This window comes from Astatotilapia calliptera, chromosome 1, assembly GCF_964374335.1.
Source record: "Astatotilapia calliptera chromosome 1, fAstCal68.1, whole genome shotgun sequence".
Classification (NCBI taxonomy): Eukaryota; Metazoa; Chordata; class Actinopteri; order Cichliformes; family Cichlidae; genus Astatotilapia; species Astatotilapia calliptera.
Genome location: NC_137422.1, coordinates 19,040,751 through 19,067,516, shown reverse-complemented (window position 1 = coordinate 19,067,516; position 26,766 = coordinate 19,040,751). Strand labels below are relative to the sequence as shown.

At 41.1% G+C, this 26,766-nt stretch overlaps 4 protein-coding genes across 4 annotated transcripts; 3 read left to right on the top strand and 1 right to left on the bottom strand.

The window, feature by feature from the left end:
- Positions 1-449: 449 nt before the first annotated feature.
- On the top strand, positions 450-3,426 carry fth1a (ferritin, heavy polypeptide 1a). Its single transcript, XM_026166339.2, has 5 exons — positions 450-808; positions 1,476-1,581; positions 2,134-2,280; positions 2,590-2,715; positions 3,008-3,426. The coding sequence occupies exons 2-5, from the start codon at positions 1,480-1,482 to the stop codon at positions 3,164-3,166; spliced, it is 534 nt and encodes a 177-aa protein (XP_026022124.1). The 5' UTR covers positions 450-808; positions 1,476-1,479; the 3' UTR covers positions 3,167-3,426.
- Positions 3,427-5,831: 2,405 nt separating this feature from the next.
- Positions 5,832-9,329, bottom strand: mcee (methylmalonyl CoA epimerase). The gene is made up of 3 exons (XM_026166329.2): positions 9,191-9,329; positions 7,123-7,463; positions 5,832-6,125 (listed from the first exon to the last, which is right to left on the bottom strand). Exons 1-3 carry the CDS (start codon positions 9,216-9,218, stop codon positions 5,973-5,975), a joined length of 522 nt encoding a protein of 173 aa, XP_026022114.1. The 5' UTR covers positions 9,219-9,329; the 3' UTR covers positions 5,832-5,972.
- On the top strand, positions 9,258-16,802 carry mphosph10 (M-phase phosphoprotein 10 (U3 small nucleolar ribonucleoprotein)). The gene is made up of 11 exons (XM_026166319.2): positions 9,258-9,397; positions 11,170-11,833; positions 11,927-12,099; positions 12,183-12,348; positions 13,455-13,596; positions 13,718-13,785; positions 13,882-14,019; positions 14,118-14,228; positions 14,441-14,548; positions 14,628-14,858; positions 16,527-16,802. Exons 1-11 carry the CDS (start codon positions 9,312-9,314, stop codon positions 16,677-16,679), a joined length of 2,040 nt encoding a protein of 679 aa, XP_026022104.1. The 5' UTR covers positions 9,258-9,311; the 3' UTR covers positions 16,680-16,802.
- A 3,613-nt stretch (positions 16,803-20,415) lies between these two features.
- ist1 (IST1 factor associated with ESCRT-III) lies at positions 20,416-25,622 on the top strand. The gene is made up of 10 exons (XM_026166316.2): positions 20,416-20,740; positions 21,301-21,401; positions 21,507-21,687; positions 21,765-21,852; positions 21,960-22,043; positions 22,147-22,257; positions 22,350-22,529; positions 23,355-23,456; positions 23,938-23,983; positions 24,500-25,622. Exons 2-10 carry the CDS (start codon positions 21,314-21,316, stop codon positions 24,664-24,666), a joined length of 1,047 nt encoding a protein of 348 aa, XP_026022101.1. The 5' UTR covers positions 20,416-20,740; positions 21,301-21,313; the 3' UTR covers positions 24,667-25,622.
- Positions 25,623-26,766: the final 1,144 nt, after the last annotated feature.

The following is a 26,766-nucleotide window of genomic DNA, read 5'->3' as shown; positions in this document are numbered from 1 at the left end:
ATGTGCAAGTAGTGTTTATTTTTTTCTCTCATTAAAAACAAAAAGTGAAGAAACAAACAAAAACAACCCTAGGGAGAGCTGGTTGCCCCTTTGGGAAACCTTGCCTTGGTAATGACACAACAAGCCTACGCTATGGATTTTTACCAAGGCAACTCCTGTGCAGGGTGTCATAATGAACTTGTTAGTCATGTTCTGGTAAGTGATCATGAGACTGTTTCTTAACCTCCAATTTTCTGGAATGTTTTAATGACATAGTAAAAAAAAAATAAAAAAATAGATGAATCATTCCACGTGATCAAAGGTGAGTCAGCAGATCTTGTTACAAACCACAAACAGGACCAAAGACGTATGAACTAGTTAGTATTATCACTTCTAAGTTGACTTTGTTCACATGTGAATGAAAATGATGAAAAGGATGTTTTGAAATTAAACAAAATAAAGTCAAATAGGCTCACTAACACTGGGGTACGTGCTCTGATGTTCTGCCTCTTGGCCCCTCCCACACCCCCGCCAGGTGACGTCACTAAGTGCTAATCTACAGGCGCCTGAGTCGAAACATTCAGTCGTGTCTCTCGTTATCGGACAGTGAAGGTTACCTGCTTCAACAGTGCTTGAACGGCAACCTTTCAACTGTCTTTATACAGCACAGCACGGGACCAGTCGCTCCGATACATCGAGTGAATTTAAACTTGAAACATTAGCTAGCTTAGTCAGCCTTGAAAACCACCTAGCTCGGAAGCTAACTCTTTGTTTTGCTAACAACGCACTGCTTCGACCTCCTCTCAACAAGACCTGCCACTGAAATTTGGTAAGGAAACGTTCCCTATGTTTTCTTTTCTTATCGTTATGTTTGATTATAGATTCCAGGCTGCCATTGGCTTTGTAGTTTGATAATACTGGTTCGATTTATCCGCTTCAGGTCGCAGTCAGTGTGGGCCTGTACGCATTTGGCTGCCCAAGCTTTGCGCAGTGTTTTCAGCGCCATGTGTGGCTTCCTTCAAACACATCGTACTAAATAAATATTTACTTTATTTAAACAAGTCGAGCTTTAACCAGATTCATACTTTACGTTGTGACTTATGTAATTGTTAAGGCCTGTTTTAATGGTAAAGAGTGCAAAGTTTAGCAAATGTTTTCATGAAACTTTTTTTCCCCTGATTTTTGCCTTACGTAACGTACATGGCCTAGCCCAGTGATACTGTTTGATGAAAGAATAACGTTCGTCAAACATCAAAAATACTGAGCAACACAATCAGTATTACGCAGCTGTTATGAGGTGTGACACTTATAAGTCGAGCTATTGTCTGAGGTTCGTGGGCCAAACCCCAGAAATGTATTTAAACACAGTAAAAGGAGCCTATTTAAAAAAAAAAAAAAAAAAAATTAATCAGAACCTTTTCACTGCTCTTGAACTCGTCCTACTCTAATCACCTTTGCAATTAGTTACTGATATAATTGTGATTTTTATGTTTCAGAACCATGAGTTCCCAGGTCAGACAGAACTTCCACCAGGACTGCGAGGCTGCAGTCAACAGGCAGATCAACCTGGAGCTGTATGCCTCCTACGTCTACTTGTCTATGGTAAGAGCAATCCATGGTGCACGGTCAGATTAAAAAGGGTTATTGAAGGACAGCTCAGTGGAAAGTACCAGTCTGTAACATCTGGTGACATTTGGGTAATCGTGCTCAGAGAAAAGGGAAGTGTGAGTAGATTTTATTTATAATCAAGAAGTGATTTTAATTCCTTTTAACTAGGCTGCTATGTGGTATAAGTGCTGTGCTTGGTTTCAGTCCAGGTACAGCCATTGAGCTGAGAAAAAGGCAGGGGAAGTGGTTTCGGAGGTGTTGAAGCAGCCTACTGCCATTTAAAATGGATAAATAAATAACCCACTATCAGAGCAAGCTGCTTTTTAAACAGGATTAGTCAAATATAAGGGAGGTTTTTAAACTGAGGGGATATTAATGTTTAGGTATTGAATTAAAAAAAGTTGAAGTTCCTTTGAGTATGTATAAAGAACAGGCAGGCAACTATGGTTTCTGTCCTCTGTATGACAAGTCCTTTTTGTTTGTAATGGTTTTGGCAGGTAGATTTTAAAAACCTTACCTAAAGTTTACAAACTTTCTTCCTTACAGTCCTACTACTTTGATCGTGATGACCAGGCATTGCACAACTTTGCCAAGTTTTTCCATCATCAGTCGCATGAGGAGCGTGAGCACGCTGAGAAGCTAATGAAACTGCAGAACCAGAGGGGTGGAAGGATCTTCCTCCAAGACGTCAAGGTATGAGATTTGTGAAAACAAATGGACTGTAACTTATGTTAACTTCTGGCTGAGTGTGAGATTGTTCTGGGCTATCTTAAGCTTCACATAGGGACAGAGAGATACCAAGGGCGTGGGCGTGCAGAGTCTCTTATCGCTTTCGGGCATGCAAACATGACCGCCAGAACTCGAGTGAAACGTTAAACCGCAAATCTGCTTTACATATTCAGGAAGCTTGTTTTTTAGGTCAGGTTGGTGAACGTTTATCTTTCATTAATAAATGTCTCACTTGTTTTTGGGTTTTGCTTTTTTATGATGCTTTAATTGCAGAAGCCAGACAGGGATGAGTGGGGCAGCGGTGTCGAGGCTCTTGAATGTGCCCTGCAGCTCGAGAAGAGCGTGAACCAGTCACTGCTGGATTTGCACAAACTCTGCTCTGAACACAATGACCCACATGTGAGTACTAAAATATGATGTGTATGTTACACAGCAAAGTGCAGTGAGAAGGAACACCAAAATTAAATTGTGAACACACGTAAGGCATGCTGATTGGTTGTACACCTGCAAATCTGGAAATCCATTTTATTTTTTGTGTAATATAAAAACATAGGTGACTCTGATGTGGCCTGTATGACATTTATTTTTAAAGTGTACGTATAATGCAGGAGATGTCTCTCCTTTCTTGGTTTTTTTTGTTTGGTTTTTTTTGTTTTGGTGTCGTCTTATTAAACCAAACTGTCTCTTTCAGATGTGCGACTTCATTGAGAATCACTACCTGGATGAGCAGGTGAAGTCCATCAAAGAGCTGGCTGACTGGGTGACTAATCTGCGCCGCATGGGCGCTCCCCAGAATGGCATGGCGGAGTACCTGTTTGACAAACACACTCTTGGCAAAGAGAGCAGCTAAATCTCTCACACCACATTTACTACAGCTTATGTGTATTTGTATCTTGCTTCAAAATGAAAAGCCATCTGCATGTTGCTGGTTAGACCTTTAAAGTTATTACTCATGTTATTATTAGAAGCCCCTGTGAGTTTGTTCAAACCCTCCCTATATCTTGCATGTCTCTCTACAATTAGAAATGCTCGTCCTTGCTACATATTTGCTGTATTTTAAAGCCTGGAGGTGTTACTCAGACCAAATAAACCAACCCTCTGGATTCTGAACAGTTTTTTGTCTTTCATGTTTCTGTGATGGTAAAAGTGCAAAAAAACCTGCCTACACCAAACATCAATCTGTTTCAGTTCCTTCTCCAGAGAAAATAAACTGCAGCTGATTGCCTTCAGATAAAAAAATTCACACACGTTGGAGCTAAATGGCACAAATGTCAGGTCCGTTTAAATTTTCAGCAACTGGTAGTTTAAAGTCTGGCAGCAATTCTTCTTGTTTTAGTATAAACAAGCAAAATAGTCAGTTTAGCTGAACGTAAACAGTTTTCAGAAAGCCTCAATTCTCCTGAAACGTACCCACCAGAAATCCCAAATAAGCACCTTGATGTTATACTAATTGGCAGTTTGTTGTCCAAGTTTTTCAAATTTACGTTCTCAAGCTCCCTCAGTATTTTATTTTATTTTTTCCCTCAAAGTTTACGAAACTAATCTGGGGATTTCCAGCTTGAGCAAAGCTTGTACAGGAAATCAAGATGAAATGTCCGAGAGTCTATCTGCGTCATCAGCAGTTCCCTCTGTTTTGCAGTCGCATACATGTTTTCTTCCAAGGATACAGACTGTGCGCTCTGGTATTAATTGTGACTCCCTCCAGTGGTGAGTTACAGCCAGCAAGACTAACAACAGCGTTGGTGGCAAGAGTAAAGGTGTCAGCAAGGCGGAAGAATGCCTTACAAGCCGCCATAATGGAAAAAAACTGCAAGTTACTAAATGCAGGATAATGTATGCCAGGGAAATGTGTTAATTAGCCTAAATGAAATGAACGTATTTGGGCTTCACCTAAAACAAACTTAAGATTTATTTTTTTATGGCTTGATTTGCATCCATCCATTCGCTTCCGCTTATCCTTTTCAGGGTTGTGGGGGGCGCTGGAGCCTATCCCAGCTGTCATAGGGCGAGAGGCAGGGTACACCCTGGACAGGTCGCCAGTCTGTCGCAGGGCTAACACACAGGGACAGACAACCATTCACACTCACACATAGTGACAATTTGGATTAATCAATTAACCTATCCCCACAAGCTGCATGTCTTTGGACGGTGGGAGGAAGCCGGAGTACCCAGAGAGAACCCACGCAAACACGGGGAGAACATGCAAACTCCACACAGAAAGACCCCGGCCTGATGGTGGAATTGAATTCAGGACCTTCTTGCTGTGCGGCAACAGTGCTAACCACCATGCCACCGTGCTGCCTGGCTTGATTTGTATTTAAAAATATATTATCAACATATTTTATTCAGAACTAGTTCAAAATTTAAAGGGATTAAACAGTAATCAATGCATCAGAGTAGTCCAATTTAAACCATGTCAGTCAAAATGCAAAAGTGAATTCATGTTAGTGAGAAAATCAAACTTACTCCCACCTGAAGCTATCCTACTTTATATGCTGCTTCCTACTGTAAATCTTACCAGCCAATCACGTGGCAGCAACTTATGTAGACATCGTCAAAATGACCTGAGGTTCAAACTGAGCGTCAGTGACTTTAAACATAATATGGTTGTTGGTGTTAGATGTGGTGGTCTGAGATTTTCAGGAGTTGATCTACTCAATTTTCTCTCAAGCTCTCTTTTCTTTAAAAGCATAATTGTCTTCATAGACGTTGATATTGATAGTCTGTGTTCTCTATTTATTTAGGTGCTAATTTTATCTTAGCGTTTTCCTCTTACATACTTTGTAAATGCACTTCTGTCTACTAGTGAAGTTAAGTAAAGTCTGGATATTTACATTACAACAAATCCTTTAACTATGAATGCTTTAAGAATTTTCTGTGGGTGAAAAAAGTCCTAATGCAAGAGTTCAAAGAAGAATGACCAGAGTGCTAAGGCTGCAATTCACAGGCTCACCAAAACTGGAAAAACATTGCCTTTCAATTTCTGCTTCAGTATTTAGATGGTAGGGTCAGTATTAGTTGTTCAGACTGCTGGTTTTGTAACAGTGATGGAGAGATTTTATTGGGACTCTTTTTACCAATTGAGCATCTTTTAAACACCAGTGTGCCATCGTCTGATGGCTGCTTACAGCAGGATATCTTACATGTCGCGAAGCTCAAATTATCGCAAATTGTTTTCTTGAACATGACAGTGAGCTGACTGTACTCAAATGGCCTCCAGAGTCACCATCCAGATCTCAGTCCAACAGAGCACCTTTTGGATGTGGTGGAATGAGAGATTGACGTTGTGGATGAGCTGACAAAAAATGCTATCATGTCAATATGGACCAAAATCTGTGACGAATGATTCCAGCACCTTGTTGAATTCATGCTCTGAACCCAAGAGGAAGTCCAACCCAGTGCTGTATCTAAGAAAGCCACCATTTACTGTATGTCACAAATTAGCAGATATGGGAAATATCAAATTTCTATCACAAACACTTTAGGGGAAGCTGTTAGAACAACACACCGCATACTAATACATCACATAAAACTTTATTCCATACAAAGAAGAACTGTTTTTCCAAAAGCAGAAGTGCTATAAGGAACAATCCCCGCTATCACTCTGATCATCAAACTGCCTGGAAAACTCTCAGTCAACAGCAGGATGTGATGTTTCACGCTTCTTCAAGCTCCACCAGCACACCGTCACAGTCTTTAGGATGGAGAAACATGACCGGTTTGCCGTGAGCACCTATCCGTGGCTCCGCCGAAAGCATTCTGATGTTCTTGGTTTTTAGGTCGGCTATCACAGCGCTAATGTCGTCTACCTGCAGTCATAGGGGGAACAAAACATTATTGTTCAATTCACTTGTTATCATTAGGGTTAAAAATGATCACAACTGAGTGTCAACTCTCATAACACTGCAAACTAACGCACAGGCCCCCCGTGCTGAGTCACATAATTTGGGACAAGCTGTTACTGGATTTATAGGACCAACAACAACACTGACATTTGTTGTCTGACATGAACACATAACACTAACAACAAACTCTACTACACTCACACAGGCCCTAGATAATTATTCCTAAATACTTTTTAAGCTTCGATACACGTAGTAATTATGATTTCTGCAAAAGCTGAACTGCTTTTTTTTTAAAAAAGTTATTTTACTTTATGTAATTTAGTAAATTCATAATATTACATTAGGCCATTCTCATGGTCAGTGATGACAATTATTTTTCAGTTTTTAGTGTTTGAAGATGTTCATTTTTAGATTAATTTGTTAGTTTCCGTCTTTTAAATTATTACCTTATGATGGGTATTTGTAAATTCAGAGTAGATCTTAAAATAAAAACACAAGCAAAGATAATCGTGTGGTCATCCCAGGTCATATCATATGTATTTATATGTACCAAATAGCCATACTACTACACCGGTTCACAACACAACAAATGCAACACAACAGTTTCTTATAAATACCATGTCACAGTCTGAAGGAAAGCATGTTTTCTTTGGGCCATTCTGACTCACAATCCTCATAAAACACGAGAGAAAGATTTTGCTGCAGCACATCCTCAGAGCAAAAGGAAAATGAATATGAACCAGAAGGCAAGGATTGTCTCATAAAACACTAGTGCAACTAATGCTTTAAACCAGTACACTCATTCATTATATACACGTCACAGTAGACGTAGACAAGAGGAAGTACGAAAATGAACAAATTCTGAATTCAGTCTCGTGAATTTGGGGTCACGTGAACAGATAAATGAAGCAGAGCCATGCAAAAATGTAATAAAAGCTCTCCCCTGTCATCGCCGTCTCACCTCGATACAAATGTGATGCATTCCTCCTGACTTGTTTTTCAACAAGAAGCCCGAGATGGGGCTCTTCTCTCCGAGAGGATGGAGCAGCTCCAGCTTGGTGTTGCCGAGCTCCACGAACACAGTGTAGACACCATGATCGGGCAGGGGCACCTTCTCACTCACCGTGGCCCCCAGCACGTCCCGATACAGCGCCGTGGCCTTCTCCATGTCGGGGACAGCGATGGCGATGTGGTTAAGCCTGCCCAGCTTCCACAGAGACGCGGGAACACCCTGATGGAGGGGCACCGTTGTTGAATGTGCCCTCCAGAGCGCGACGCGAGAGCATCTGGAAACACCCGCCGCTAAATATGAAATTAAAATACAAAGAGATCAGCTGTGTTTGTTGTTTCTACTCGAGTAGCTTTGATGTATGCTGTATATTCTGGACCAAGTCCCGAGTTACATTAATGATATTTAAATCCTATGCTTCCTGCACTCCCAAATCTGTTCTCCTTTGTGTGACTGACTGTTGGTTTTAGATCATATAAATAATAAATAGACCAATCTTTACCGTTTGGTGTTCTGTTTGATGCTTGCTGACTTAATGTAAACATGAATAACACTAATTTGTGAAAGAAAGACTTTTCAAATTAAAATGATTAGGCTTCCCTTCCTCCTACGACCAATCGACAGGGCAATTCCTTAAAGACGACTTTTTAAAGTAAAGTGCTCATACTGAGCATAAAATAATACCCTCATTTTGGCTTTTCTGCACCTTACCATTCATTCAACTCAATAAAGTGTTTCATACTTTCAAATGACTTTATTGAGTTATGTTGTAAAATAAACCTACCGTCTCCTTATGAAGACATAGTTTTTTACTGATGATACTTAGTTTTTTATTTTAAAGCTGAAGTATCAGGAGAACATATCAATAATCTTTGTTTTATTACTATAAGAGCAATCTTTTGTTTCCCAGGCCATAATCTTGTTTTTGCCTTCATTGGAGGTCATCTTTGAATTCTTCTCCTAGTCTCAGACAAGACTTAATCCCTGTCTGGGAAACCTGCTGTTTATGTACTGAACATATACATATAATTAGGTTATTAGGTCAACCCTGTGTTTCAGAGAGTAAATAACAGTACCCATATAATTTTACACACATCTCCTTGCCATACAAAAATCTTGGAATAAAATGCTCCAGTGTGAAGTTACTTCATGGTATGGCTTTGGCTTAAGTTAGTAGTTAGGAAGTTAATAGGTACCTTGGCTAAGCATCTCTGTCTGTAAACGCAACAGCTTGAAGTGAATGATAAAACTTTGTAGGGGTGTAGCGTGGGGTCATGTTAACTTGGCTTACATCCACCAAGGTCAGCGTAATGATTTATTGGTCACAAATTCACAAAAAGCTTTGTAACTTAGAAACTATAATTCTTATGATTGTCCTGTGTATTGTAAACATGGAGAAAGCAGATTGTAAAGATTTCAAATGTGTCACCTTCAAGGTCAATTGATTGATCAATTGATAGCCTGATAGACTGAATTGATTGAGAGGTGATAACAACGCTATGTGGAGCTATTTTATTGGAAAACAAAAGTAAAAACTAGTTTGATCAAAGACTTTTTTCACCTGACGTGTATTGCTAAACATTTTAGGAACCACTGAAATAAATGCTACACATGTACTATATCCACATAAAAAATGATACTCAAAATTATGCCAACTATATTCAAATGGGTTTCAAGGCGGCAAATAACAAAAGCCTTTTTGCTGCACTACAAACTTCCTAAAGTATATTTGAAAAGAACAAAGAAAATAACTGAATATAGAGAAAATACAATACTACTCCCTTAAAAGTAAATACTGTATACAGAGTGAGCTGCCTTGGCGGAGGTTTGCGCTTTTTGAGTGCTTCTGGTTCATGATGTAACGTAAACATTGTTTATGTTCGTCAACTTTGCGGGCTCGTTTGAGCTTCCGAAAAAAATTACAGCTCACTATAACGAAGCTTAGTATCATCGTTTATCGTTTGCAGAACAGTGAACTTAATAGCGAAAATTTCGAAGCTGAATAATTGTTGACACAGACCTGCAACCTTCAGCACGGCGGACGCCATGTTCGTTCCCCGGAACCAAGTGGCAGGTACAGAGCGGTTTCTCGGTGAGCCTGTTTACGTGCGACACAGACAGCCACACATGTGGGGACAATCATGGCTAGTGGAGATGTGCTCGGTGTTCTGGAAGAGTGTGTAAAGAAAATAAATGCCAACACAGCACAGCCAGAAAACTTCCTCGGGTAAGTGTTTGTTGTTTGCGTTGAGTAATTTTTGTTTAAATCTTTTGAAGAAGCTGTTAAATATTTTTATAAATTCGCTCCAGCTAGCTGAAGCTAACTGTAGCGTTAGCACAGCATTAACACATTTACCTGACAACACGTTTATACGTCGAGGTTTTGGTAAGATATAAATGATTAGGCGAGTTTCTCCTTTTTGCTTCATGTAGAAACATTTAGTCGCTTTATGTTCCTAAAATCAGCTGGCTCACGCATTTGGGGATTGCTACACCTTTAAACAGATCTTCATGGTATGAGCGTATCCAACTGCAGTAACATTTATGCTCATAAAATAAAAGTTAGGTCATTACTGTAAGCTGTCTGTAGAGCTACGTAAAAAAAAAATAAAGAAAAGAAAACAAAGATGATGTGCTTGTAATAACTGACGTGTGTTAGACTACCAACTGCTGTGACACACCAGATGTTTATTCATTGCATATCATGTTTGTCAATCCTGATTTAGACTCAGAAAGTCCACACCTGTTAGAAAATGTAAAACTTCAAATGTCTTGAATGAAGTAAATATCTAGTAAGGTATATGCATTTGTGCACACAAGTCTGTGTTACCGTATTTCAAATGGGGGTTAAGACCCCTCACCAAACGGGAGACAACTTGTATGAATAAAATGGTGGAGAAGCCCTACTGAATTTCCACAATCAGACAGGGAAGTTTTTCCCAGTTTTTCCCAACAGAACAGGACTGATTCCACAGGTTTGCCATAGACGGCACATCTCAAAGCCCAGTAGTCAAAAAAGGCCTGAGCTCTTGGTGCTGGAGCTGCTTAAGCAGTTTAACAAATAAGCACAATGCTGTTTTGGTGTGGGAGGCCTGGATCTCACACACACACACACACACACACACACACACACACACACACACACACACACACACACACACACAGAGCACAGCTTTTTCTTGAGGAGCCCAAAAGTCGGCGTAATACAGGAAAATTGTTAATCAATCCCAAATTGTGGCATTTCATTGCTTTTTGGAGTGGCAACTGTAGTAATTTATGTCGAATGCTACTGCTGCAGTCATAAAAATATGATTTTCTGTATCAAATTTTCACTTCATTCTGAGCTACTGAAACAAGAGAAGAAAATTGCTGAAAAGTGGCAAAACGTGCACTTCTAGACTGTATGTGGTATAGTAGTGATCTTAGAGCCAGCCCAAAACCACAGGCCACATCATCCCATGGCAACTAAATCAATAATTTGAAGGATGAAACAGTCCCATGGGGCAAGTTGCTGCCCCAAGTGGAAGAGTTTAAGCATGAATGAGGGGAGGAGGAGACTGGCAGATGGATTGAAGCGGCATCAGCAGTGATGCGGATAGTCTGTCGGTTTGTTGTGGTGAAGAGAGAGCTGAGCCTAAAAATGAAGTTTGGATTACCGATCGATTTACATTCCTGCCCTCACTTATGGTCACGAGCTCTGGGCAGTGACCGAAAGAACGAGGTCACGGATGTGATTGCACCCATCTGGATAAGCTGCAAGAGGTGGTGAGGGAAGTCTTCTCTGATTAGACTGCTGCCCCTGCGACCTGAACCCAGATAAGCGGTAGAAGATGTATGGATGAAATGTAGTGGTTTTGTTTTTGTACCAACACATTAACAAATAAACCACAGACTTTCATCCAATTCAGTTATTTAATAAAAACAACAACAACAAATTTCCCCCCCAATATCGCATCATAAGACATACCCGACTAATTCTGTGTCTTTTCATCTTTGCAGCCTTCAAGATGAAGTGGCAACAGACTTTACCTCCATCACTAAGACTCTGTATGACCTCCACAAAGCTCAGGAACCTGGACATTATACAGGAAGCCCGCTAGCTCAGCTGGTTGTGGAAAATTTTGATGAAGAACAGATTTGGCAGGAGCTAGAGCTGCAGAACAAAGCCGTACTGAAACACTTTAAAAACACCATAGACGAAGCTTTAGCAGATGAGACGTTAACTGTGCTGGAGGAAGAGGAGCAGGAAGAGAGTGGTCAAGAAGAAGAAGGAGCATCAGCAGATAATGATGACGATGAAGAAGAAGAGGAGGAGGAACAAGAATTGGAACCACCGAGACGGACAAAGAAAATGGCTGTGGAGGAAGACGATAACACAGAGGATGACTCTGATTTGGATTTTGATGTGGATGCTCTGGAGAAAAAAGAGAAACAGAAGAAGGATACAGGAAGGAAGGCATCCAAAGCAAAAGTGGTGCCCTCTGAGGTTGATGATAAGTTCTTTAAACTGTCAGAGATGGAGGCATTTTTGGATGATATGGACAAGCGCGAGGGAAAGGAGGATGAAGATGACGTAGACTATTTTCAGGATCTGCCCTCAGATGAGGATGATGATCTTGACCTAGAGCAAATCATTTCCACCAAAAAGCAAAAGAAAAATACTGTATGTAACTTATCACACATTTTCCACTCATTTTTTTTGCCTCCCAATAGTTCAAACTACAGCAAATATGTTGATTGTTCTTTATACCGACAGGTGAAGAGCTCCAGGAATCTCAAGTACAAGGACTTCTTTGACGCCGTGGACAGCGAACCCGCTAAAACAGACGACCCGTCAGATGGAGAGGATGACAGCGTGGATGAAAGCCAGGAGGAAGGTGAAGAAGTAATAGATGACGACTATGATGGTGAAGAGGAGGGTGATGATGAGTAAGTGCAATCAAAAATTATAAAACGTGCAGTTATGTGTGGGAGAAGTCAATTTCACCATGTTCGTGTCTGCACTTTGGCAGGGAAGAGGAGAGGGGTCAGTCTAGGTCGTCTCATAAGAAAGTGACCTTTAATCTCTCGGATGATGAAGACAGCGAGGGAGAGGATGTGGAGGACATTTTGGGAGGAAAAGCCAAAGGCTCAGCCAAGTCTGAAGCAAAATCATCGTTTGAGAAACGGCAAGAAAAGGTAAATGAAATGCAACTGAAACGAGGTTTTAGATGTCTCTGGTTTGATTAACATATCCAACACAGCAAGTTGGAGCAAGTTTTTTAATTTGATTCCAATTTATCCCTGTTTGACTTAAGAGGATGCAGCTGTAAGCCCTCCAGAATAATAAAAAGCAAAATAAAGTGTTAAATCACAAGAGGACTGAGGGTGTGCTCACACTAAGTGTGGTTGTCTTGTATCGTGCTTGCTCTTTCATGCACGTAAAACTCTTAAAAGTGCTCTTGTAGAGCACAGTTCATAATTCTAGGATGCATGTGTCCTCTCACATGTGTTATAGATGTATTTAAAAGGCCCCATTAAACTTGCATTCTTTTGAATGGCCCCCAGGTGGCATAGTTGTGGTTGCAGAAAGACTTAAAATCCTATTCAAGTCTACAAGTAAATGAACCTCTGTAAACACTTTGCTGATTAATTTTGGTCATTGTGTTTGTCAGAAAGGAGAATTATCCAGGTTATGCTCATTGGCTTGTGATTGACAGCTTATTAGGCGATTTACTTGTGGTTTCACAGTCAGATCCACCCCTCATCTCATCTGGTTTTAAAACACCGAGATGGCAAGGGTGAAAACTCTGATTTCGAGGTATCAGGAGTTCAGAAACCAGTGAATGATGATGTAGTAGTTGCATCCATCTGTATCAGGCCTGAGTTGAACTAAACAGTGGGGAGCAGCGATCACACTTGACGAATGAACTAGAATTTGGGGATTCAGGCACGATACTGATTGCTTTGTGTGAGTACACTCTTTAAATCTGCCGGAGTGCTAATACCACTTTTTGTTTGTTTGTTTATTTGTTTTGAAATCATAAATTTCAGATTCTTGCACTATAGGTGATCCTATAGTGTAAATTTCCCAACGTATCACATTAGTGAACGGCGTCCTTCACTCTTGTTGGTAGTTGCTTCAGAGTGGAGATTAGTTTAACTCCTTACCTGCCTCCTTCGATTGAATGTCTCACCTGTACCTGAAGGAGCACAGATCATGGGTACCCAACATTGACCCAACAGGGCTGATTTTTAGTTCACTGTTGGTGACTGTGCAATCCTGCATTTGCTGTAACCTGCAGATGTCCCAGAAGATTGAAGAGCTAGAGAAAGCAGCTTTAGCAGAGAAACCCTGGCAGCTGTCCGGAGAAGTAACTGCACAGACCCGTCCTGAAAACAGCATGCTGGAGGAAGACGTGGCGTTTGAGCAGACGTCCAGGACGGGTTAGTGACCACCCAGCACCTCCCAAACTCCCACTCTGTTTGTGCATGCTTTAGTTTGAATAATTAATAGCAGCCTTATTATGTCAAATCATAGAGTAAAATTTCTCATTTGTTTTTTCAGCCCCTGCAATCACAGAAGAAACTACACTACAGCTGGAAGACATCATCAAACAGAGAATTAAAGACCAAGTTAGTAACAGTAACCAGTATTTTTTTATTATTATTATTCATTTTTTATATTATTATAATGAATAACCTAGTTACTTATACTTGTGTTTCTGGAAGGCTTTCGATGACGTGGTTCGCAAAGAGAAGCCTAAGGAGGAGGTGTTTGAGTACAAGAAGAGGCTCACGTTGGACCATGAGAAGAGCAAGCAGAGTTTAGCAGAAATCTATGAGCAAGAATATCTCAAGCAGAATCAGGTTTGACTTTTTTTCTTGTTTTCATTAGAACTTTGACACATATGAAGCATTTCCTCAAATATTCATTGTATTATTATTATCATCTTTTGTAATTTCAGCAAAAAACGGAGGAGGAGGAGAACCCAGCCCATGTAGAAATTCAGAAGCTTATGGACACACTCTTCCTAAAGTTAGATGCTCTTTCCAACTTCCACTTCACACCTAAGCCGGTGAGTTTTTCCTGCTAGCAGTGACTAAAACTAGATACTCTGCAGTTTCTCAGGTGCATGGTTCTTTAAAAACCTGTCCCAACGTGATTGTAGTCTTTAATTTAAGCTGTAATTATCGTTGGATAAACTGAATGTATATTTACACAGTGCTGTACTGTGAAAGGTAAAAGGTTTCTGATTCATTTTGTATTCATGTTTGCTTTTGTCCATAGCCCGTTCCTGAGGTCAAAGTGGTGTCTAATTTGCCATCCATTACAATGGAGGAGGTGGCTCCTGTCAGCACTAGTGATGCTACGCTACTCGCACCAGAAGAAATCAAGGTTAGTCTTCAATCCATGTACAGAAGTCCATTATTTTCATATGAGGATTTTGTCTAACAATCCTCTCCTCCAACCAAAGGAGAAGAACAAAGCGGGAGATTTGCTGGGAGCGACAGAGAAGACATCAACAGACAAGAAACGTGAGAGGCGCAACAAAAAGAAGGTTAAGCGATTGAAGATCAAAGAGAAGGAAAAGAAACAGAAACTTAAAGAGGCCAATAAAACAGAGGAGAACAAAAAGCCATCGAAGGCTCAAGTGACAGAAACCCTCAAGAAAGTCACAAAAGGAGGCAAAGCGACGATACTCAAGGTGAGTGCCTGATCTCGCTTCACTCTGCTGCTCTCGGTAGGAAGTCGTCATCAACCTGCTCAGAGTTCTGTCAGATCAACGTTATAAATGTTTGGAAGTGCTTTAAAGATGCACACAGGAGAAAGTAATCATTATTCATATGATACAACTAAGTCTAAATATCACTAAACACCAATGTGATGCTTTTTTTTTTTTTTTTTAAACAAAGGAAATTAAAGGATTTTAAGTGTGCCTTCTAGTCAGAAAAATACGGTACTGAAAAAGTTATTGTGCTTAAGGTGCTTCGCTGACATCATCTGAGAGGTTCTACCCTTGACTACCTCAGATTGGTTTAGACCATGATTTGGGCTCAATGTTGTCTGCTGTTGGCCACACAGAGACTTTCAGAGATGTGGAGACTTTTTTTTTTTTTTTTAGTAACTCGAACGCCTGGTCGCACCGGTGCGACCTAGGATGTTTTTTTTAGTCACACCATTGAGAAATTAGGTCACATTTGCGACCAAATTGGTCACACTCTACAGCCCTGTTTCATGTTGTTTATAACCAGCCACGCAACCATCTGTGTGATGCAGCAGAAATCAAGACTCATCAGACGAGACAACATTTTTACAATGTTCTGTGGTTCAATTTTCTTGAGCCTCTGAAAACTGCAGCCTCAGTTTCATGTCCGTACCGGAGCAGCACCCAGTGTGATCTTCTGCTGCTTCAAAGTTCAACGAGTTGTGCGTTCAGAGATGCTCTTCTGCATACCTTAAGCCCCTTTTTCCATTAGTATCTACATGGATCGACTTGCCACTGTTCGCCACGACTTGATTGGGATCGACTGGTTTTCCAATACAATAGAGTACCACCTAATGTGTGTGGTCATTGTCATAGCAACATGGCCAAGCATCCCGTGATTAGTTTGAGACGTGAACCCTACAACAAAGGTGGATGTCGAGGCAAGAATATACCTGCTACAAGGTCTATGGCTTTCCGTCAGACTCGGGAGGCACCGGCATTATTTGTAGCCATTTCCCTCCTAGCTGGGTTTAAAAAATGGCAGTTTTGATTTTCATGAATGAGATAATCTAATGACTCATGGAGTGACCCCCTGACAGGCCAATCGGTGGCATGTAGTCTGACGACGTCACACTTAAACTGTGGCGAACTGTTGCGAGTCGATCTGAGTAGCTACCAGTGGAAACGGGGCTTTAGTGGTAGCGAGCAGTTCTGTGAGTTACTGTTGCCTTCCTACCAGTTCGTTATCCTCTTACATCAACATGCCATTTTCACACATGGAACTACTGCTGACTGGATATTTTGATCTTATTCGGACCATTCTCTGTAATACTAGACATTGTTTGGGGAAAATCCCAGTAGATCAGCAGCTTCAGAATATTCTCAGAGTCAACGACTGTGTCACGTTCAAAGTCACCGGTGTTCCTCATTCTGATGCACAGTTTGAACTTCAGCAGGTTGTGCTCTATGGATTAACTCATGTTTTAACTATGTAGTGCCATCACAGACTGGGTAATCTATTTTTAGCAAACAATTAGTCAGCCTTTTCCACTTCTCAGACACACCACACCTTTAAGGAAGGCTTTTGTTGTAAACATTACACAAATTCCTACTTTATGCTGCAGATGTTCCTGAGGTGACTTTACTAACCAAGTGTTCCTGTTTCAGGACGAGGGGAAGGACAAGGCTCTGCGGTCCTCTCAAGCGTTCTTCTCTCAGCTGCAGGACCAGGTCAAAAGTCAGATCAAAAGCGCAAAGGACCAGCCTTCAAAGAAGAAGAAGAAAAACAAAGAGGTTTCTGTTAGCAAACTCAAGTTATAATAGCTGTGATGGTTTGTTAGGGATTAGCAATGATTTATTGTATATATTTTTATGAAAATGCAAAATAAATGTTATGTCTGAAATTCTTGTAACATTTTGATTAAAAATAATCAGGATTACAGATGTGCTGGTGCTCTGTTTGGTTTTTGCTCATTTCCCATATCCCTCTGTATGAATAGAGACTCCACCACATGGCTTTAGACGGTCCTCTGAATATTAAGCCATTTTCTAAGGGAGTCTTATCTCTTTACACTCTTATAAAATGTAAGCTAGTGATCCTCTGAATCATTCTGGGCAGACAACAACTGGGTATTGTACTCACTCTGTAGTGTGGGAACTATGCAAATAATATAAAATAGCCTCTAAACCTTGAATAAAGTAGGTACTTCTCTCACTAATGCATATTAATTGATATCTTTTTGTAAAGACTGTATTTATAGATCAAAGACATGTAATTTCCCAGACTGGAAACGATCAATTTGACAGTGAAAAGCAGCTCTTCATTTTATTTTATTTCAAAAGTGGAATTCAAGTACAGGGAGTGCAGAATTATTAGGCAAGTTGTATTTTTGAGGAATAATTTTATTATTGAACAACAACCATGTTCTCAATGAACCCAAAAAACTCATTAATATCAAAGCTGAATGTTTGTGGAAGTAGTTTTTAGTTTGTTTTTAGTTTTAGCTATTTTAGGGGGATATCTGTGTGTGCAGGTGACTATTACTGTGCATAATTATTAGGCAACTTAACAAAAAACACAAATATATACCCATTTCAATTATTTATTTTTGCCAGTGACACCAATATAACATCTCCACATTCACAAATATACATTTCTGACATTCAAAAACAAAACAAATCAGCGACCAATATAGCCACCTTTCTTTGCAAGGACACTCAAAAGCCTGCCATCCATGGATTCTGTCAGTGTTTTGATCTGTTCACCATCAACATTGCGTGCAGCAGCAACCACAGCCTCCCAGACACTGTTCAGAGAGGTGTACTGTTTTCCCTCCTTGTAAATCTCACATTTGATGATGGACCACAGGTTCTCAATGGGGTTCAGATCAGGTGAACAAGGAGGCCATGTCATTAGTTTTTCTTCTTTTATACCCTTTCTTGCCAGCCACGCTGTGGAGTACTTGGACGCGTGTGATGGAGCATTGTCCTGCATGAAAATCATGTTTTTCTTGAAGGATGCAGACTTCTTCCTGTACCACTGCTTGAAGAAGGTGTCTTCCAGAAACTGGCAGTAGGACCGGGAGTTGAGCTTGACTCCATCCTCAACCCGAAAAGGCCCCACAAGCTCATCTTTGATGATACCAGCCCAAACCAGTACTCCACCTCCACCTTGCTGGCGTCTGAGTCGGACTGGAGCTCTCTGCCCTTTACCAATCCAGCCACGGGCCCATCCATCTGGCCCATCAAGACTCACTCTCATTTCATCAGTCCATAAAACCTTAGAAAAATCAGTCTTGAGATAATTCTTGGCCCAGTCTTGACGTTTCAGCTTGTGTGTCTTGTTCAGTGGTGGTCGTCTTTCAGCCTTTCTTACCTTGGCCATGTCTCTGAGTATTGCACACCTTGTGCTTTTGGGCACTCCAGTGATGTTGCAGCTCTGAAATATGGCCAAACTGGTGGCAAGTGGCATCTTGGCAGCTGCACGCTTGACTTTTCTCGGTTCATGGGCAGTTATTTTGCGCCTTGGTTTTTCCACACGCTTCTTGCGACCCTGTTAACTATTTTGAATGAAACACTTGATTGTTCGATGATCACGCTTCAGAATCTTTGCAATTTTGAGATTGCTGCATCCCTCTGCAAGATATCTCACTATTTTTGACTTTTCTGAGCCTGTCAAGTCCTTCTTTTGACCCATTTTGCCAAAGGAAAGGACGTTGCCTAATAATTATGCAAACCTGATATAGGGTGTTGATGTCATTAGACCACACCCCTTCTCATTACAGAGATGCACATCACCTAATATGCTTAATTGGTAGTAGGCTTTCGAGTCTATACAGCTTGGAGTAAGACAACATGCATGAAGAGGATGATGTGGACAAAATACTCATCCATCCTCATCCGCTTTGTCCGGGGCCGGGTCGCGAGGGCAGCAGCCTAAGCAAAGAGGCCCAGACCTCCCTCTCCCCAGCCACCTCCTCCAGCTTATCCGGGGGAACACCAAGGCGTTCCCAGGCCAGCCGAGAGATATAATCTCTCCAGCGTGTCCTGGGTCTGCCCCGGGGCCTCCTCCCGGTGGGACATGCCTGGAACACCTCACCCAGGAGGCGCCCAGGGGGCATCCTTGTCAGATGCCCGAACCACCTCAGCTGGCTCCTTTCGATGTGGAGCAGCAGCTGCTCTACTCTGAGCCCCTCCCGGATGGCCGAACTTCTCACCCTATCTCTAAGGGAGAGGCCAGCCACCCTTGGGAGGAAGCTCATTTCTGCCGCTTGTATCCGCGATCTCGTTCTTTCGGTCACTACCCACAGCTCGTGGCCATAGGTGAGGGTAGGGACGTAGATCGACCGGTAAATTGAGAGCTTCGCTTTTACACTCAGCTCCCTCTTCACCACGACGGACCGATGCAGCGTCCGCATTACTGCAGCTGCAGCCCCAATCCGTCTGTCGATCTCCGGCTCCCTTCTCCCATCACTCGCGAACAAGACCCCGAGATACTTGAACTCCTCCACTTGGGGCAGGAACTCATCCCCGACCCGGAGTGGGCACTCCACCCTTTTCCGGCTGAGAACCATGGCCTCAGATTTGGAGGTGCTGATCCTCATTCCCGCTGCTTCACACTCGGCTGCGAACCGTTCCAGTGCGAGCTGGAGGCCCTCACCCGATGAAGCCAACAGAACCACATCATCTGCAAAAATCAGAGATGAGATTCTGAGGCCACCAAAGCGAAAGCCCTCCGCCACTTGGCTGCGCCTAGAAATCCTGTCCATAAAAATTATGAACAGAACCGGAGACAAAGGGCAGCCCTGGCGGAGCCCATCACCCACCGGGAACGAGTCCGACTTATTGCCGGTGTTCCGGCAATGCGAACCAAGCTCTTGCAACGGTTGTATAGGGATCGAATGGCCCGTAGCAATGGGCCAGACACCCCATATTCCCGCAACACCTCCCACAGGACACCCCGAGGGACACGGTCGAATGCCTTCTCCAAGTCCACAAAACACATGTAGACTGGTTGGGCAAACTCCCATGCACCCTCAAGTATCCTGGAGAGGATAAAGAGCTGGTCCAGTGTTCCGCGACCAGGACGAAAACCGCATTGTTCCTCCTGTATCCGAGGTTCGACTAACGGACGAACTCTCCTTTCCAGCACAAAATACTCATTTGCCTAATAATTCTGCACTCTCTGTATATTGATCATTTTAATTATTAACCAATCATGTCTGTAGATTAGTCTGTGTATTTTTAACATGTTTGTAGTTGTTTCGGCTTCCCAGTTATTTATTTCATTTAAATCTATGGTACAATGTTTACTTGGATACTTAATTTTGAGGTTTATTTCATTTAATTTATGCTGTGATAAACCACAGATTTGAAACAGACTGCTTCATCTTGATAATATATTCATACCCCCTAGTCCCCAAACCCACCTTTGTCCCCCCTAATTTTATCAACTGGGTTATCCCACAATTAAATTATTTCAAGCAAAGGAAAAAAACAAACAAACATTGTAATTAGCCTCCACCTAACTTAACCTCTGTTAACTATTAACTTTTGGAGTTTTCTGTGTTAGGTAGCATTTAAACTGATTGGTTTACCCTGTACTGTGGACAGCTGCGGTATTTCTAAAATAGCATACAAACTGTTTTATTTATCTATAAGAAGTATTAGGGCCATATTTAAAAAAAAAAAAAGGAAAAAGTAACGTCATCGGCTGACAACTGGGTCACACCTGCACCTGTGATTGACGCTCCTTTGATTCGGACAGCAACCCCGCCCCTGGGTTATTCCCCATGACGTCACTGGAGATAATCACGGAAGTGAAGTGAGCGACGAAACAAGACTCAAATAAGTTGGTGTGTGCGCTCGACTCGTATTTACAGGTAAGCTTCTGGCTTTTTTTTTAACCTGTTAAACTATTTCGAAACTATCTGAATTCTTAAAGTCTTTCAGTGTATTTGACTTGGTTTTGTTGACGTTAAACGACGGAGCTAGGTCGGTAGCTAGCACAAACGATAACAGAAGACTGCTAACAAAGCAAAGGCTGTAGCTAGCAGATTTGTTCACACAAGCACCGGCTCGGGTTTTTAAAAATGAATGATTGTAATGTTAATGGATAAAACGGTACTGGACACGATAAGACGGTATCGTTTAAAGTAGCATGGTTGGCCTTCTTGTTACCTGTTCTCGGCGTCAAGCTAAAGCTAATGTTTTGAGTCGTTGGTAGTTTAATACTTTGTGTTGGTAACTAACTTGTGTTTATTCCTGACCTTGTTTACGTGTGTGTTTGTGTTGTGTTTCGCGTGAATGTGCGGAGTCATTGTGTTACGATGGGTTGGTCATGCTCACATGATTGAGTGACTCACTGGATCAGAGATGGTAAGTTAGATGGGCTCCATAGGTCGTCTTCACTTATTTCCCCTCTCCTCTCTCCTGTCCAAAGGCTGTCCGTCATCATGCTGGGAGGAGGTTTCAAATCAGAGAGGCTGAGAGTCAATCTCCGACTGGTCATCAACCGACTCAAACTCCTTGAGAAAAAGAAAAGTGAGTCACTGTGCTGCTCTCCAATAGCTGAAGTGGCTCTTTATTTGTAAAGTAGTTCTAATGTTTTTTTTTTCCTTTTCCCATATTGCCAAATTTAATATAAAGCTGAGCTTGCTCAGAAGGCCAGGAAAGAGATTGCAGATTACCTGTCATCAGGTAAGGATGAGCGGGCACGGATCCGTGTGGAGCACATCATCAGAGAGGACTATCTGGTTGAAGCCATGGAGATCTTAGAGCTTTACTGTGACCTGCTGTTGACTCGCTTTGGCCTCATTCAGTCCATGAAGTGAGTACTGAGCATTGTAAATTCCTTACCTTCAGTGTCCGTCCTCGTTAACACGGTTGCTGTTTATCCATTATTAGAGAACTAGATCCAGGCTTACAGGAAGCAGTGTCCACTCTCATCTGGGCAGCTCCTCGTCTGCAGTCAGAGGTGTCTGAGCTAAAAATTGTAAGTTCTATCTAAAAATTTGTCTCCAGTGATAATAAACACTTGGTATTTACATCTATTCCTTTCAAGTCAGTATTGACAATCTTGTTTCTAAAATCTTCTTTCAGGTGTCTGAACAGCTGTGTGCAAAATATAGCAAGGAGTACGGCAAGCTATGCAGGACAAACCAGATTGGCACAGTCAACGACAGGGTAATTTTTTTTCCCCAGTGACTGTCCACAAGCTTGTATAGGAATGTATGAACCTTTTGTCTAGTGTGCTCTTAGCGACATCTAATCAAATATCTGATTTCAGCTGATGCACAAACTGAGTGTTGAGGCTCCTCCCAAGATCTTGGTCGAGCGCTACTTGATAGAGATCGCAAAGAACTACAATGTCCCCTATGAACCTGACGCCATGGTCCGGGTAAGCAGCAAAGAATCTGTTGTTACTCAATGTGAAAGTTGGAAATTTTGCCCTCTGTTTGTTTATTTACCATCCGCTACTTCTCCGGATAGCCCGAGGTGTGTACTGGGGAGGAGGCAGACCTGATTGATGTCGACAATGACAGGAAGTTTGGAGGAGGAGGTGGTGGAGGATTCACAGCTCCTCTAGCTCCTGGAATCCATATGCCTATGCCCATGCCTATGGCTATGCCAATGCCAACAGCTTTCAACTATCCACCTCCCAATGGAGCTGTAAGAGTTTCCTTTTAAAGACGATGATTTAGTTGAATAATATTGTGTTGCTTTTTACTTTCTGTTACAGATTTAACGTGAACATTTCACTGATATTAAAACAAAAACACTTTTTTTAACTTTGCCTTGTAATGACATGCAGATAATGTTATGCTCATTTTCAGGATATTGCTACATGTGTATCTGGATGGAATTTTGTTTTTGGTTCTCAGAACATCTAAAGAAATTAGCAAATTGTTACTACTGGCAGTGACCCCTCAGCTTTTCATCCATTTCTGAAAGGCATAGATGGCATGGAGCATTTACAGCACTTGTTCTAAAAAAAAGTATATTTTGTTACATTTTAACAGTATGAAAAGTCCTTCACAGCTGCTTCTGACTTTTGAAGCATGTTGTTTTTGAGGACAATTTAATGGCAGTAAGATCACCAGGATGAAATAGATTCTAGTTTGTTGTATTTACTCTGTATGAGAACTATACACTATATTGATAAAAGTACTGGGCTACCTACACCTATTGGAATCAATCAAGACCCATATCATGAAGCTCCTGGCACGCAGTTTTTGGGCTGATGTTAATGCCAGATGTTAGAACTCTATAGTTATTGAGTCAGCAGTCTTAGTGACTCATTTAACAGCCTGACTTGTTAACCTGGTAACATTGTATTACAGTACCTGTTCAGTGACAGTGAATGACCCATTCATTCATAAATGTTCACAAAAGGGGTATGGCCCAATACTTTTGACCTTGTAGTGTAATATGTACTACCTTCCTCAAACTTGTTTGACTTTTTTCTTCTTTTTTTTTTTTTTTGCTTACCCCCAGGAACCGTTTCATGCACCCGTTGGAACCTACAACAGCTTCCAGCCCCCCATGGGAGGAGGGCAGCCACCTCAGTTGCCCACTTCTCCCCCTACATACGAGTCTGTAAGTCTGTACGACTGAACCCTTCCCCTCCATCCATGCCCCCTTCATGTTTCCAAAGATGGACAGACGGACAGGGCAGGGAACCACTCAGGGAAGAACTGTTTATTCGGCTTGCTTACAGTTCTGCCTGTCCTCCATATTTCTCAGAGTAGGCCCAGATTCAGGTTCATCTGCATGGATGTAGGTAGCTTGAAATTGGCCAACTTTAACCTACTAACTATGACCTGATCAGCTTTTCTTAGCGGGACTGAAAGAAGCGATAACTGAGGCCCTTTACCAAAAATCATGTTTAGTGTTGCACACTAAAGGTGATGGTTTCCATTTTTCTTTTCTTTTTTGTTTTTTGGTTTGTTTTTGCATCTGCCTTTTATAAATGAAGTATTAATCAAAATCTTACTAATACTAACAAATATATGTATATATTTGTTTTTGTTTTTAAATATGGGGATGAGTTCATCACGAACACATTTGTTTGTTTCAGATTGACGACCTAACTGAAAAACCTTCTGTTCCTTCCCAGGGCGTAGGTGAGTTCTGTCAACAATCAGCAGCACTTAAATGATGAGAGGGGAATAGTTTGTTTTCTTATTGTCAGCGAATCAACTGAAATAACTATAACCCACATTGTGCCAGTTAGTCTTGAATAGCATTTAAATCTTTTAACTCTACCCACATGAAATAATTTTTTAAAACATTTCATATATATACGTAACTCTTTGACAAAATTATCTTGTAATTTATTGTGCAAATTGAGCATTATTAGCATGCCAGTGTGCTTGTTGGAAGCAGATTTGCTGCTTTGATGTGTATTTGCTGCAGAAGGATGGTGAGGCTCATACTAATGAAAGCAAAGGTTACAGAGTGCAGCTCACAGGTGGGGGAGGTCTGTGGAACAGACCTCGTTTGTTTATTTATTTTAATCTGTCTTGTTTGCAGTAGATTTTAACAAGGTGGGAAAATAAAGTAGGGTAGGACTTAAGTTATCCTTAAAATGCTCACCTGCCAAACATTTTCCTAAATAATTAATGCCTGTTACTCTCCAGGTCCCGCTCCTTCGGCTCAGATTTATGACAACAACGCTCTTCCAGAACTCCCATCTGTTCCTGACACACTCCCAACATCCTCCTTGGGCAGAAGCAACACCACCTCGGATGACATTGACTTTGATGATTTGACGCGGCGCTTTGAGGAGCTGAAGAAGAAGACCTAAATGCTTTAACCTGATATACATAAACAGGCCTGTGTCACCTACACAGCTCAGAACAGGAAATAGGAATTGTTCAAGGCTCTGAATCAGATTTGGGTAGCTCTCCTCCCTCTTTCTTGGTGAAGTAATTTTACACAAATATTAAACATACATGTAATCTATTACCTCATTTATATAGCTGTGACCAGCTAATGAGAGAGAGTACTTTTTAGCGCCACATGTTTTCATTTCTTCTATTTGGCACGTTGGATAAAATCTTAAACAATCATGCGGGTATTCACCCCTTCTCGCTCCTTATTTAAAATCGCACTGAAGTTTAACCTTTTCCATTTGTCTGTGTGGTAATTAATATGTTCACATTTAGATCTTAAGTGTTGATTTTTCTGAAGGTTTTGGGTTTGATTGATATTTATAGTACATGCCTTTATTCTACTTTGGACACACTGTCGCTGTGATCTTTGCCACTGTGTCGCTCAGTCCCGTCTCAGACCAGTTTGACAGGTATAGCGGGCTGCGCCACCTCTGTGGCGAACAAGCTTTTACGCATTAAAATCACCATTTAGTTTCCAAAGTGAGGCTCCAACAGTAGTGAGGTTTTTCTCAGCTGTACCGGGACACATAGAAGCCATATTTTCAGTGTGTTACGCAGTTTTTCTCACTGTGGGATTGTTAAATACTCATTATTACCGAGGTTCTCAAACTTCAAGGTGTATTTGTATCAGAAAAATAGTATGGTTTCAAACCTTTTCCGTTTGAGGGCGATGGGACACAGATGTAAAATGACAACATGTATGGAAATCTGTAATTTAATACACTTACAGCAATATAGGTAGACTTATGTACATGAATGATTTAACTGTATAGGAAAAGGAGTTTGGCAACCGGGAGTTGTTCAATATTTGACAAATCTGTTTTATATACACTATCTCCAAATAAAGTTTTCTTTTTGCCCTTTTGAATTTCAGTTTTACAAAATACCTGCACTTTTTTTATGACTGAACAAACAAATTTGCAATTAAAATCCTGGCAGGCAAAAGCAGCCAGCCAGCAAACTGATTTGATTAGATGTAAAGTTTGAGAGCAGAGGAAAAAGTTCGTGCCATTGTGATCTTGTGCATGGGTCTTGTACTGTATGTTCACCACTCCATTTGCCTTACCTTTCACCTCTCATCTGAGGCCTTGCCAGTCTGTTTTAGGATTAAGCATCTGTTATCCACCAAGACTGGACACATAATGCGTTTTTCAGTTTCTAATTGACCTTATTTGCGTTACACTCCACAGATTCTGAGTTTTAATTTGCTTGATAGATTAAAAAAAATCTGTACAGGCATTAGAGGTAGATGTTTCTAATTATTGTAATAAGTGTAGTGAGAGGTTTTTGTTATTGTTCCTGTAACCTGACTACACCGGGCTCTGCTTGCATGGCAAATAGACGGTGGCCTTGAATAATATGACTCAGCGCTTTGAAAAGCTTCCCCACTGGGTTATACGTGCAGTTAATTAATAGTTTTACATGAGCTGGGAAAAAACGGAGAGATAATTAACCCTACAGAACTGTGATCTGCTCACTGTCTTTTCTATGTTCGATTGTTCTTTCATGTTAAACTTTAAGACACAAAATAGTGTCTTGTTGCAAAAAATAGTTCCCCTCCCCCCAAACAATGTATACTACAATAACAATTTAATAAAAGACTATTTGGAACTGGAAAGCTTGTAAGGTCTGCACATAATTTTCCATCAGTTTTTCTTTTTAAAAACAACCTGTAATGCTCAATGGTAACCAACAGAGGTCGCTAATATTAAGGGAAAGCTCTGAAAGGGAAATAATTTTTTCAATTATGTAAAACATACTGTGATTTAAGTTAATGTGAAACTAACCTCTTTACATAATGGATCCTTTCAGTTATCGCAACATAGTCTTGCATCAAGTCATAGTTGACTCATTTTCTGTTTGACACTTGTGATCAATACAGGTGTGAGTTAAGAGCGGCTCAATCATGTGAAAACTCATCCTGTTAAGTTTTAGTGATCATTTGGCTTTGGACAGTCTCCTCTTTGTTCTTTCTTTGAGTTTCTAAAAGTAGGATGAGAGGCAGAGCCTTC

Coding starts and splice junctions, on each gene's coding strand:
- mcee (XM_026166329.2), bottom strand. CDS start 9,218: ATGGCGTCCGCCGTGCTGAAGGTTGCAG. Junction 7,464..9,190: donor CGCCGTGCTGAAGGTTGCAG/GTCTGTGTCAAC, acceptor TTTCATATTTAG/CGGCGGGTGTTTCCAGATGC. Junction 6,126..7,122: donor TGCATCACATTTGTATCGAG/GTGAGACGGCGA, acceptor CTATGACTGCAG/GTAGACGACATTAGCGCTGT.
- mphosph10 (XM_026166319.2), top strand. CDS start 9,312: ATGGCTAGTGGAGATGTGCTCGGTGTTCTGGAAGAGTGTGTAAAGAAA. Junction 11,834..11,926: donor AAAAGCAAAAGAAAAATACT/GTATGTAACTTA, acceptor TTATACCGACAG/GTGAAGAGCTCCAGGAATCT. Junction 14,859..16,526: donor GCAAAGCGACGATACTCAAG/GTGAGTGCCTGA, acceptor TTCCTGTTTCAG/GACGAGGGGAAGGACAAGGC.
- ist1 (XM_026166316.2), top strand. CDS start 21,314: ATGCTGGGAGGAGGTTTCAAATCAGAGAGGCTGAGAGTCAATCTCCGA. Junction 21,688..21,764: donor GGCCTCATTCAGTCCATGAA/GTGAGTACTGAG, acceptor ATCCATTATTAG/AGAACTAGATCCAGGCTTAC. Junction 21,853..21,959: donor AGGTGTCTGAGCTAAAAATT/GTAAGTTCTATC, acceptor ATCTTCTTTCAG/GTGTCTGAACAGCTGTGTGC.
- fth1a (XM_026166339.2), top strand. CDS start 1,480: ATGAGTTCCCAGGTCAGACAGAACTTCCACCAGGACTGCGAGGCTGCA. Junction 1,582..2,133: donor CCTACGTCTACTTGTCTATG/GTAAGAGCAATC, acceptor TCTTCCTTACAG/TCCTACTACTTTGATCGTGA. Junction 2,716..3,007: donor CTGAACACAATGACCCACAT/GTGAGTACTAAA, acceptor TGTCTCTTTCAG/ATGTGCGACTTCATTGAGAA.